Source organism: Prinia subflava, chromosome 15, assembly GCF_021018805.1.
Source record: "Prinia subflava isolate CZ2003 ecotype Zambia chromosome 15, Cam_Psub_1.2, whole genome shotgun sequence".
Classification (NCBI taxonomy): Eukaryota; Metazoa; Chordata; class Aves; order Passeriformes; family Cisticolidae; genus Prinia; species Prinia subflava.
The window spans coordinates 15,975,875-15,988,034 of NC_086261.1; the positions used below are offsets into that span (position 1 = coordinate 15,975,875).

General features: G+C 67.6%; 1 protein-coding gene across 1 annotated transcript; it reads left to right on the top strand.

Moving 5' to 3' along the window:
* The first annotated feature begins 5,022 nt into the window (after positions 1-5,022).
* On the top strand, positions 5,023-11,892 carry LOC134558693 (cholesterol side-chain cleavage enzyme, mitochondrial-like). Its single transcript, XM_063412812.1, has 9 exons — positions 5,023-5,285; positions 6,484-6,639; positions 7,036-7,229; positions 7,907-8,110; positions 8,863-9,017; positions 10,109-10,275; positions 10,466-10,544; positions 11,295-11,486; positions 11,590-11,892. The coding sequence occupies exons 1-9, from the start codon at positions 5,023-5,025 to the stop codon at positions 11,710-11,712; spliced, it is 1,533 nt and encodes a 510-aa protein (XP_063268882.1). The 3' UTR covers positions 11,713-11,892.
* Positions 11,893-12,160: the final 268 nt, after the last annotated feature.

Sequence of the window (12,160 nt, forward strand, 5' to 3'; positions counted from 1 at the left end):
TCCTGCTCTCTCCAGCCCTGGGTTTGCTGCTCCTCTTTCGGGCCGGCGCCTTCCAGCAACGAATTCCCGCTGGAAAACCCAAAGGGGGCGTCAGCAGCAGCCCTGGGCAGTGAGGGGTGGGAGCAGCAGCGGGGCTTCCTGAGGTGGAACCACCTCCCCACCGCTTGCCTGGGATGCTCCAGAATTTTGGGAGAAGCGAGCTGATGGTTGGTGCTGTGAAGAAAAAGGGGCTGGAGGGAGGCAGGAGTGGGAATAGAGGATTTCCAAAGGTGCCGACAAGGGCAGGAGAGAGCAGTGCCTCCTCCGTGGAAGGCAGGCCCGGCTCAGGGCTCATCCCGATCCCTGCCCGCCCGTTCCCGGTGCTCCTGCCGGGCAAGGAGACACTTCGGGATGCCGAGCTGCACCTCCGGACGGCCGGGAGCAGAGCCCGGGCGGCGCTGGGGACACGGGGGTGGCGCTGAGGGCACCCGCGGGTCCCCGATGCTCGCGGAGGGGAAGTTTGGCCGTCGAAAGCGAAACCTTTCCCTGCCTGCGTCCCTCCCGGGCACAGAATTCCCGATGGCGCCGGCGGCGTGCGGGCAGGGAGGAGGCAGAGCCGGGAGCGGGCGGTTCCAAAGCCGGGAGCGGGAATTTTGGCAGCCTCGAAAGCGGGATGGGAGTGCAGAGGAACCCGGCGCCCGCAGGGAATTTTCGGGTGCTCTGCACGGACTCAGAGCTGTTCCCATTCCCAGCTCCACAGCTGGGACCCCAAAGGTCCAAAACCCCGCCCCGAAACGCCGGGAAAGGGGCTTGGGAGCAGCGCAGGAAGGGGATGCTCAGCCCCCTGGAATGGGCGCGGGCAGCCACAACTCCAGTCCGGCTGCCCCAATTCCCTTTCCCTGCCCGAGCCTCTGGCGGGGAGCGGGGCATGGAGCACCGCGGCGACAACCGGGGGGGACAGGGACAGGCTGGCAGCGTCCCCCCGGCCATCCCAGCGAGCAGCCGGGACAAACCGCGGAGCTTTTGGCAGAATTCCCCGAGAGCAGCGAGCGCCGAGCCCCGCGGGTGTGTTTGACCCTGGGACGCGCTCCCAGCCCCGCCGGCTGCTTCCTGAAATCCAACGAGCCAAAAACCGGGAGCCGTGCGCTTTGTTGTGCCCTCGGGGCTGTGACCTCACTGTCCCAGGGGTTATTTTGGGATCTGAGCTCTCTCAGGTCCGGGATTCCAGCAGCTTTTCCCGGCTTTTTCCGGCACAAGGCGGAGCGGCCACCTCAAACAAAAGCCACCAGAAGTAGTTAATATTTTATTTTTTCATTTTGGAGGGCTATTCCAGCCTGGGGGCTGCTCCAGGAGGAGGATCTGCCCTGCAGGACCGTGGGTGGGATGGCAGAGCTGGCGGGAGGCCCCACAGCAGCCCTGCGGGAATCTCGTCCCGCCGGGATGGGGGTTCAGAGCCATCCCAGAAGGAGCCGCCGGGACCGGGATCCCCCGGACTCACCAGAGCCGGGATTCCAGGGATGGGGAGGCTGCATCCCCGCCTCGCCATTAAATCCATTTACGGCTCCACCCAGGGGTTCCAGGAGCCGGGGTCGGGTGCCTGAAGCCCCGCCGCGCTCTCGGCTCGCTCCCGGCTGCCGCCACCCCTTGTCCCGCGGCTTTCCCAGCCGGGGATGTGACCGCTCCGTTTTTAGGGATTTTCGGCCGGTTCCCCGCTTTTCCCGGGATTTAACCCCCCGTCTGTCTGTCCCCGCGCGTTCCCGGGCTCCAGGCGGGCGCAGGGAGGGACCCAGGGGGGACCCGGGAGGGACCCAGGGGTGCGCGGAGCAGGGAGAGGGCTCCGAGCGGGAAACGCCGCGGTTTGGGGGAAATGAGATGGCCCGGGACAACCCGGGGGAAGTTAAACTCGGGATAATCTCGCCTCCTCCTCCTCCTCCTCCTCCTCCCAATGCTTTGCCTTTTCCAGCCGTGGATTCCCGCTCTCAGATCCCCGAGGGGCGATGCTGGCTGGAGAACGGGTTACCCCAAAAACCCCCAAAGCCCGGCAGCTCTTAAGCCTGGCAGTAAACTAGCCAGAAGAAATTCAGTTTGACTAAGGAGGGGAATAAAAACAATCCCAGCCTCACATCAGAGCTGATCCTGGATCCGCCCTCTGGATCTCGAGCATCCCCAGACTCCTGAGGGGGTCCGAGGGGGATGAGGACCCTGTGCCGGGCATCCCTTCCTCTCGTCCGGGGAAACCCTCCCGGCTGCCTCGCGGTGCGCCTGCAACCGAAACGTTCTCGTTTTCAACACCGTCATTACGAAAAGGACTCTCCCCCGCCGCCCCCGGCCCGGGGCTGAGTCACGGGGGGTTCCTGGGCAGGGTTTCACCGCCAGGGTTTCCCCGGGAATGGATCCCGGGATGAAACCCGGCAGGGAGGAGAGGAAATCGGCGGGAAATCCGTCAAATCCACGCTCATTCCCAAGGGATGGAGCCGAGCGGGGCGGGTCCCCACCAGGTCCCTGTGGGGCTGGGGGTTCCCTGTAGGTCAGGGGGGTGTCCCTGGGGCAGGAGGGTCCCTATAGGGCAGAGGAGTCTGTGTGGGTCCTCTGTAGGTCCCCATAGGGATTTATGAGGCTGGTGGGGGATGCCTTTAGGACAGGGGTGTCTCTATGGGGCAGGTAGGTCCCTATAGGGATTTCTATGGGGCAGGAGGCTCCCTCTGGAGGTTCCTATGGGAGTGTTTATGGGATGGGGAGGTCTCTATAGGTCGGGGGGGTCTCTAGGGAGCAGGGCCATCCTATGGGGCAGAGAGATCCCCATAGAGATTTCTATGGGGCAGGAGGCTTTCTCTGGAGGTTCTTATAGGAGTCTCTATAGGGCAGGGAGGTCTTTATAGGTCAGGGGTGTCTCTATGGGGCAGGGGTGTCTCTATGGGGCAGGGGTGTCTCTATGGGGAGGAGAGATCCCTATAGGGATTTCTATGGAGCGAGGGGCTCCCTCTGGAGTTTCCTATAGGGGTGTCTATGGGACGGGGAAGTCTCTATAGGTCAGGGGGGTCTCTATGGGGCAGGAGGCTCCTTACAGGGTTTTCTATGGGGCAGAGGGTTAGGGTTAGGGGGAGTCTCTCTGCAGGGCAGTGCAATTTTAGGGTTAGGAAGCACAGCAGGGCTGCAGGCCCTTTCCCGGGCGTGCCAGGGAGGTGACAGTGTCCCCTGATTGTCCCCTCCGGGCGTCCCCACCTCCAGCCCCGTCCCGCCCCATCCCGTGGGCCCGGGGGGGGGCAGAGACCCCCCAAGGCTGAGCCGCTCCGCCAAACCCCGTCCCTGCCCCAAATCCCCGCGGCGGTCCCAGCTCAGGGCCCCCGGGTGCCTCCCAGGGGCAGGGTGGCCGCCGTGTGACAAATCCCCGGGGCTGGAAAGTGAAACCCTCCCGGTGTCACCTTCCCCGCGCCGCGACGGAAGCGCTGCGCAGGGACCGTCCCCGTGCCCGCGTGGGTGGCCCTGGGGACAAGGCCACGCGGGAGGGGTGACGCGGATCTGTTCCGCTTATCCCCGTGCTTTTGTCACCGCGCCTGGGGACAAAGCGTCACCCAGGGTGCCTCGGCACCTCCGACCCCTTCGTGTCGCCCCGCACGGAGCCCCCCGGGGAAGGGGACACCGCTGTCGCCTTTCCTTCGTGCTCTGGGGGTGGCGGGAAGTTCGGGACTCCCCGGGGTGGGGAACAAGGGGGGACAAGGGCAGGGCCCCGCGAGGGAGGGAGGTGACACCCCTGGGGACACACACGTGGTGCTGGGGTGACCCCACACTTGGGGAAGGTGCTGGAAGGGGGGGCAGAGGTGACACAGGGATGGGGCTGTGACGTCGGGGGTGGGGACAATGGCTCAGCACGGAGCCGTGTGTCCCTCTGTGTCCCTCCGTGTCCCTCCGTGTCCTCTGTGTCCCTGTGTGTCCCTCTGTGTCCCCTGACCCCGTGTCCGTGGCTGCAGAGGAGGCAGCGGGTCCCACCCAGCCCGGTGACAGTGCACAGGGTAAGGAGGGGGTGGCGCCGTGCCACCGATGTCCCCAAGGTGTGGGGCTGTGCCACCGATGTCCCCAAGGGGTGGAACTGTGCCACCGATGTCCCCAAGGGGTGGCGCCGTGCCACCGATGTCCCCAAGGTGTGGGGATGCAGCGGGCTGCAGCCAGCGCGGCTGAGCTGGGACAGCAAAGGGGACAGGGACAGGAGGGGACAGGAGGGGACAGGAGGGGACAGCGACAGCAAGGGACAGAGCCTGGGCCCTGAGAGGGGACAGGAGGGGACAGGAACAGCAGGGGACAGAGCCTGGGATAGGGACAGGGACAGCAGGGGACAGAGCCTGGGCCCTGAGAGGGGACAGGGACCATGGGGAAGAAGGGGAAAAGGACCACGGGGCAGGAGGGACAGCCCCTGTGCCCTGGCAGGGGACAGGAGGGGACAGGGAGAGCAGGGGCAGCCCCTGTGCCCCGGGAGGGGACAGGCTCCTCGCTCCGAGCAGGGAGGGGACAAGCCGCCTCCGCCGCTGCTGTCCCCAGCGGTGGCACCGGCGGGCCCCGCGCGCCCCCCGGTGCCCGCCGCCGATGTCGCAGCCGCCGCCGGCCTCGCTCGGCGTTCCCGGCTCATCCCCGCTGCCCATCCCTGTCCCGTGTCCCCTCCCCAGTGTCCCCCGCCCCCATCGCTGCCCGGTGCCAGCCGAGCACCCCCGGGGACACGGGACCTTGTCCGCCGCCACCCCCGGGGCCGCAGCTCCGTCCCCGGCTGGGGTCACCCCAAAAGCCTTTTGGGGGCGTTTGGGATTCGGGACGGGGCCCGGGAATGCCGCACCCGCCCCCACGCGAGGCACCCCTGGCGCTGGCACCGCGTCCCCAAGGCCGTCCCCGCGCGGGGTGACCCTGGCCGGGAGCCCCCAAGGCCGTCCCCGCGCGGGTGACCCTGGCCGGGAGCCCCCAAGGCTGTCCCCGCCCTGTCCCCGTTGTTGTCATTTTTGGGGCCGGTCCGGGCCGGGATAAAGCGCGGCCGCCCCGCGCCGCCCGCGCCGCCTCTCGATGCTCGCCCGCGTGGCCACCGAGCCCGGAGCGCTGCGGGGGTGGCCCCGCGCCGCCGCCGCGCCGCGCCGCGGGCTCTGCGGGGCCGCCGCCGCCGCCGCCGCGCCCCCGGCCGTGCCCGCGGCTCCCCGGCCCTTCGGGCAGGTGCCGGGCGAGCGGCGGCCGGGCTGGCTCAACCTGCTCCGCCTGTGGCGGGAGGGCGGCCTCAGCAACCTGCACCTCATCATGGCCCGCCAGTTCCGCCGCTTCGGGCCCATCTACAGGTCAGGGGGCCCGGCCCTCCCGCGTCCCCAGCCCTGTCCCAGACCCGTCACCTGCCCTGTCCCCTCCCCTATCCCCTCCCGTGTCCCCTGTCTGTGTGCCTTGTGTCCCCTCCCGTGTCCCCTCCAGTGTCCCTTGCCTGTGTGCTGTGTCCCCTCTCGTGTCCCCAGTCCTGTCCCCTCCCCTGCCCCCTGCCCCCTCCAGTGTCCCCTGTCTGTATCCCCTCCCGTGTCCCCTCCCCTGTCCCCAGCCCTGTCCCCTGCCCTGTCCCCTCTCCTGTCCACTCCAGTATCCCCAGTCCTGTCTCCTGCCCTCTCCCCGGTCCGGCTGGGGAGGGGACAGCGGTGAGGGCGGGGCTGCTGGAGGAGCCCGGCCCGGCTTGGGGACACCGGGGGGTGGGGGGACAAGAGGGGAGGGGACAGGGGGGCGGGAGGGGACAGGGTTTGTGCCCTCTGAGGGGACAGCGACCACCGGGGGACAGGAGGGGACAGAGCCTGTGCTCTGGAAGGGGACAGGGACTGAGGGGTGTGAGGGGACAGGGGCTGTATGACAGGAGGGGACAGCGGCTGTGGGTCAGGAGGGGACAGGGGCTGTGTTCTGGGAGGGGACAGGGACTGAGGGGTGTGAGGGGACAGGGGCTGTATGACAGGAGGGGACAGCGGCTGTGGGTCAGGAGGGGACAGGGGCTGTGTTCTGGGAGGGGGCAGGGACAGCAGGGGACAGGAGGGGACAGGGGCTGTGTGACAGGAGGGGACAGGGGCTGTGGGTCAGGGGGACAGAGTCGTGCCCTGGGCGGAGCAGGGCCCGTGGGCGATGCAGGATTTTGGGGTCCCGGGATTTTGGGGTCCCGCTGCCCCGATATCCCCAGGGCCAGGATGCAGGAGGGGAGCGGGGCTCGGTCCCTGCGCCCCGATCCCGCAGCAGCCTCGGGGACAGGACAGCCCCAGGCTGGGGGGGCTGAGGTGGGGATCCATGGGCGGGGGGGAGCTGGTGTGGGGCTCCCTGCCCTGTCTAATTTTGGGATCCCTGCCCTGTCTGATTTTGGGGTCCCTGCCCTGTCTAATTTTGGGATCCCTGCCCTGTCTGATTTTGGGGTCCCTGCAGTGTCTGATTTTGGGGCTCCCTGCATTGTCTGATTTTGGGGTCCCTGCAGTGTCTGATTTGGGGTCCCTGCAGTGTCTGATTTTGGGGTCCCTCCAGGGAGAAGTTGGGCGTCTATGACAGCGTGAACATCATCAGCCCCGGGGACGCGGCCGCGCTGTTCAGGGCCGAGGGGGCCCTGCCCGAGCGCTTCAGCGTCCCCCCGTGGGTGGCGTACAGAGACCTCCGCAACAAACCCTACGGGGTGCTGCTCAAGTGAGTGTGACCCCAAAACCCAAACCCTACGGGGTGCTGCTCAAGTGAGTGTGACCCCAAACCTGGAAGTCAGGACCCCAAACCCAGTGAGTGGGGACCCCAAACCCAAACCTGGGCTGCTCAATGGAGTGGGGACCCCAAACTCACGCTCCTGTTACCCCTCAAGTGAGTTGGCACCCCAGACCCGCTCTCCTGTCACCCCCCAAGTCACTGAGGACCCCAGACCCGCTCTCCTGTCACCCCCAAGTGAATGAGGACCCCAGAACCGCTCTCCTGTCACCCCCCAAGTCACTTAGGACCCCAGACCCGCTCTCCTGTCACCCCCAAGTGAATGACGCCCCCAGACCCTGAGGGCGCTGCGGTGCCGGTGCCACGGCCGTGTCCCCGTGTCCCCAGGTCGGGCGAGGCGTGGCGCTCAGAGCGGCTGCTGCTCAACAAGGAGGCGCTGGCCCCGGAGCTGGTGCCCGGCTTTGTGCCCCTGCTCAGCGCCGTGGGCCAGGACTTCGTGCGGCGGGCGCAGGCACAGGCGCGGCACAGCGGGGCCTGGACGGGCGACTTCAGCCACGAGCTGTTCCGCTTTGCCCTCGAGTGTGAGTGCGGGGGGTCCTTAACCTCAAAAACCCCTGAAACCGCCCCAAAAACCCCTGAAACCACCCCAAAACCCAGTCCCGCCCTCGAGTGTGAGTGCGGAGGGTCCTTAACCCCAAAAACCCCTGAAACCCCCCCAAAAATCCAGCCCTGCCCCTGGGGATCGGCCAAACAGCTGCTCCCCAAAGCACAGGGAAGAGCCCAGAGGGATGTCCCCTCCCATGGTGGGATGTCCCCTCCCATGGTGGGATGTCCCCTTTCCTGTGGGATGTCCCCCCCAGACGAGCCCAGAACACCCTGACACCGGTGACAATCCCCTTTTGTCATTTACTGGCCACCAGCAGTCACTGTCACCGTCCCCTTGGCGTGTGCCACATGTGTGGGGAGGTTCATGGGGACAGGGACAGGTCCCCGGTGGTCACTGGGAGCACCTAGGGCTGGTCCCTGTCGCCATGGGGATGGGGACAGGGACATGTGGCCTTCACTGTCCTGTCCCCAGCCGTGTGCCACGTGCTGTACGGGCAGGGACAGCGGTGACACTGTCGCTGTCCCCAGCCGTGTGCCACGTGCTGTACGGGCAGGGACAGCGGTGACACTGTCGCTGTCCCCAGCCGTGTGCCACGTGCTGTACAGGCAGGGACAGCAGTGACACTGTCGCTGTCCCTGTCGCTGTCCCCAGCTGTGTGCCACGTGCTGTACGGGACGCGCCTGGGGCTGCTGCAGGACTTTGTGCAGCCCGAGGCGCAGCGCTTCATCGAGGCCGTGTCGCGCATGTTCCACACCACGGCGCCGCTGCTGCACCTGCCGCCCGCGCTGCTGCGCCGCAGCCACGGCCGCACCTGGCGGGAGCACGTGCAGGCCTGGGACGTCATCTTCGGGCAGGGTCAGTGCCACCGTCATTGTCATTGTCACTGTCACCGTCAGTGTCACTGTCACTGTCATCTTCGGGCAGGGTCAGTGCCACCGTCATTGTCATTGTCACTGTCACCGTCAGTGTCACTGTCACTGTCATCTTTGGGCAGGGTCAGTGCCACCGCCACTGTCACCGTCACTGTCACCTGTCAGTGTCACTGTCACTGTCATTGTCACTGTCACTGTCACATACTACCTGTCACTGTCACCTGACACCTGTCATACTGCCACCTGTCATATTGTAACCCTGCCATCTTCTGCCAGGGTCAGTGCCCTCTGTCACCCTGTAACCTTGTCACCCTGACACCCTATCACGCTGTCACCCTGCTGCCCTGTCACTCTGCCCCCCTGACACATGCCACCCTGACAGGGTCAGTGCCACTCCCGTCACCCTGACACCCCGACACCTGATAGGGTGTCCCCTCATGTGTGTCCCCCCCCACCCTCCCGGCAGTGTCCCCGGTGTCCCTGCTTTCCCCCATGTCCCCTGCTGTCCCCGGTGTCCCCGATGTCCCCAGTGTCCCCTGCTGTCCCCTGCTGTCCCCAATGTCCCCGGTGTCCGCAATGTCCCCCAGTGTCCCCTGCTGTCCCCGGTGTCCCTGCTGTCCCTAGTGTCCCTGCTGTCCCCGATGTCCCCGTGTCCTCTGCTTTCCCCGGTGTCCCCTCATGTCCCCAGTGTCCCCGGTGTCCCCTCATGTCCCCGATGTCCCCGTGTCCCCCCAGCGGACCGGTGCATCCAGAGCACGTGCCGGGAGCTGCGGCGCGGGGGCGCGCGGGGGCCCCGGGGCATCCTCGGGAACCTCGTGGAGAGACAGCGGCTGCCCCTGGAGCACATCCGGGCCAGCGTCACCGAGATGATGGCGGGCGGCGTCGACACGGTACGGGGACAGGGATGGGGATACGGGGACATGGGGACATGGTGACACAGGAACACGGGGACAGGGACAGCGGGGACACGGGGACACGGTACGGGACAGCGTCACTGAGATGATGGCGGGCGGCGTCGACACGGTACGGGGACACGGGGACAGGGACAGGGACAGGGACATGGGGACATGGGGACACGGGGACAGGGACAGAGACAGGGGGACATGGGAACACGGTACGGGACAGGGACACTGGGACATGGGGACACAGGGACACGGTACAGGACAGGGATAGGAACAGGAACAGGGGGACATGAGGACAGGGACACGGGGACAGCGGGGACAGTGGGGACACGGTACGGGACAGAGACAAGGCCACGGGGCCACGGGGCCACGGTATGGGACAGGGACACAGGGACAGCGGGGACACGGGGATGGGGACAGGGACAGGGACGGGGATGGGGACAGGGGGGGACATGGTGTGGGGGGAACAGGGACAGGGAATGGGACAGGGAGTGACAAGGTCCTGGGTGGGACAGCACCAATCCGTGTATGGAGCTGGTCCTGGCAGCCCTGACCCGGTCCTGGCAGTTCTGAGCAGGTTCTGGCAGCTCTGAGCAGGTCCTGACAGCCCTGAACAGGTTCTGGCAGTTCTGAACAGGTCCTGGCAGCTCTGAGCAGGTCCTGGCAGCGCTGAACTGAACAGGGACAGGTCCTGGCAGCTCCGAGCAGGTCCTGGCAGAACTGAGCTGAGCAGGGACAGGTCCTGGCAGCTCTGAGCAGGTCCTGGCAGCGCTGAGCTGGGCAGGGACAGGTCCTGGCAGCTCTGAGCAGGTCCTGGCAGCGCTGAGCTGAGCAGGGACAGGTCCTAGCAGTTCTGAGCAGGTTCTGGCAGCTCTGAGCAGGTCCTGACAGCCCTGAACAGGTTCTGGCAGTTCTGAACAGGTCCTGGCAGCTCTGAGCAGGTCCTGACAGCCCTGAGCTGAGCAGGGACAGGTCCTGGCAGTTCTGAACAGGTCCTGGCAGCTCTGAGCAGGTCCTGGCAGCGCTGAGCTGGGCAGGGACAGGTCCTGGCAGCCGTGTGGGTGTCGCTGTCCCCGCAGACCTCCATGACCCTGCAGTGGGCCCTGCTGGAGCTGGCGCGGGCCCCGCGCGTGCAGGAGCAGCTGCGGGCCGAGGTCCTGGCAGCCAAGAGGGAGGCGGGCGGCGACAGGGAGAGGATGCTGAGAGGGACGCGGCTGCTGCGGGCCGCCATCAAGGAGACGCTGAGGTGAGGGAAGGGAGGGAGGGGAGGGGAGGGGAGGGGAGGGTCCCGGAGAGGGGACGCGGTGCCAGCCCCAGAGGGGACGCGGTGCCAGCCCCAGGGGGACGCGGTGCCCGCCCCGGTGTCCCCGCGGGGCGCAGCGCTGTCCCCAGAGCCCCGCGGGTGGCACGTGTCGGTGTCGTGCGGTGTCGCGCAGGCTGCACCCGGTGGCCGTGACCCTGCAGAGGTACACCGCGCACGAGGTGATCCTGCAGGGCTACCGCATCCCGCCGGGGGTGAGCCACGGGGACAGGGACAGGGACAGGGGACAGGGGACAGAGACAGGGGGAGGGGACAGGGGGAGGGACAGGGGGAGCGGGGACAGGGACACGGGACAAGGGACAGGGGGAAAGGGAAGAGGGACAGGGGACAGGGGACGGGGGAGCGGGGAAAGGGAACAGGGGAGAGAGGAGAGGGGGGACAGGGACAGGGGGGATATGGGAGAGGGGAGAGGGGACAAGGGAGGGACACAGGGGAGAGGGGACACGGGACAGGGAACAGGGGACGGGGGGACAGGGGGACACAAGGACAGGGGGACATGAGAATGGGGGACATGGGGATATGAGGTACAGGAACACAGAGAGATGGGGCTGTGGGGACAGGGGGACACAGGACACGGGGATGTGGGGACATGGAGATAGGGGGACATGGGAGTGCAGGGACATGGGGACATGAGGACATGGTGACACGAGGACACAATGACACAGTGACAGTGACACAGGGACACAGTGACACAGTAACACGGTGACACGGTGACAGTGACACAGTGAAAGTGACACAGGGACAGAGACAAGGTGACAGTGACACAGGGACAAGGGGACACAAGGACACTGTTACATGGTGACAGTGACACAGTGACCCGGTGGCAGTGCCCCGGTGGCAGTGCCCGGTGGCAGCCCCGGTGACAGTGACACAGTGACACAGTGACACAGTGACACAGTGACACAGTGACACAGTGACAGCCCCGGTGACCGCCCCGCCCGCAGACGCTGGTGCAGGTGGCGCTGTTCGCCATGGGCCGCGACCCCGCCGTGTTCGCCGAGCCCGAGCGGTTCCGGCCGCAGCGCTGGCTCTGCGCGGGCCCGCGGCCCTTCCTGGGGCTCGGCTTCGGCTTCGGGCCGCGCCAGTGCCTGGGCCGCCGCATCGCCGAGCTGGAGATGCAGCTCTTCCTCATGCACGTGCGTGTCCCCCGAACCCCGGCCCGGCTCGGCCCGCGGGCGCTCCCGGCCCGGCCCGGCTCGGTTCGGCCCCGGCCCCACGCGCCGCGTCCGCTCCCCGCAGGTCCTGGAGAACTTCAAGGTGGAGACGGAGCGGGGAGCGGAGATCGGCACCAAGTTCGACCTGATCCTGGTCCCGGACCGGCCCATCCAGCTGACCCTGCGGCCGCTCGAGGGCGCCGAGTGACCCCGGGACCTCCCCGCGGCTCCGGGCGGCCCCGGGGACAGCGGAGACAGCGGGGACAGCGGGGACAGCGGGGACAGCGGGGACGCTCCCGGGGACGCTCCTCGGGGCTGGTCCCTGCCCCGGCTCGAGGCTGCGGAGAGCGGGAGGGGGGCGGGGGGTCCCTGCCGCTCCCGGGGGGTCCCCGGGGTCCCCCCGCGCTGCCCCGACCCCCGAACGCTCCGCTCGGGCCCCGCTGTGCCGCTGCTCACGGAAAAGCTCCTCTGTGCCAGCGCTGCGCGTCTCCGTCTCTGCGGGCTCGGGCGGGGGGAACGGGGCTGGGCCGGAGCTTGTGGGGCACGGGGGGGTTATGGGGGGTGACACAGCCCCCCTCGCTGGGGCGGGCAGGGGACACTGGGGACACCGGGGGTCACCCCCTGTCCCCCAGGTCAGGCCGTGCCCCCGCTCCAGC

What these genes read in the sequence shown, in the direction of transcription:
- LOC134558693 (XM_063412812.1), top strand. Translation starts at nt 5,023, where the DNA reads ATGCTCGCCCGCGTGGCCACCGAGCCCGGAGCGCTGCGGGGGTGGCCC. An exon ending in CGCTTCGGGCCCATCTACAG is followed by an intron (nt 5,286 to 6,483) that starts GTCAGGGGGCCC and finishes GGGTCCCTCCAG; the next exon opens with GGAGAAGTTGGGCGTCTATG. An exon ending in TGCAGCTCTTCCTCATGCAC is followed by an intron (nt 11,487 to 11,589) that starts GTGCGTGTCCCC and finishes CGCTCCCCGCAG; the next exon opens with GTCCTGGAGAACTTCAAGGT.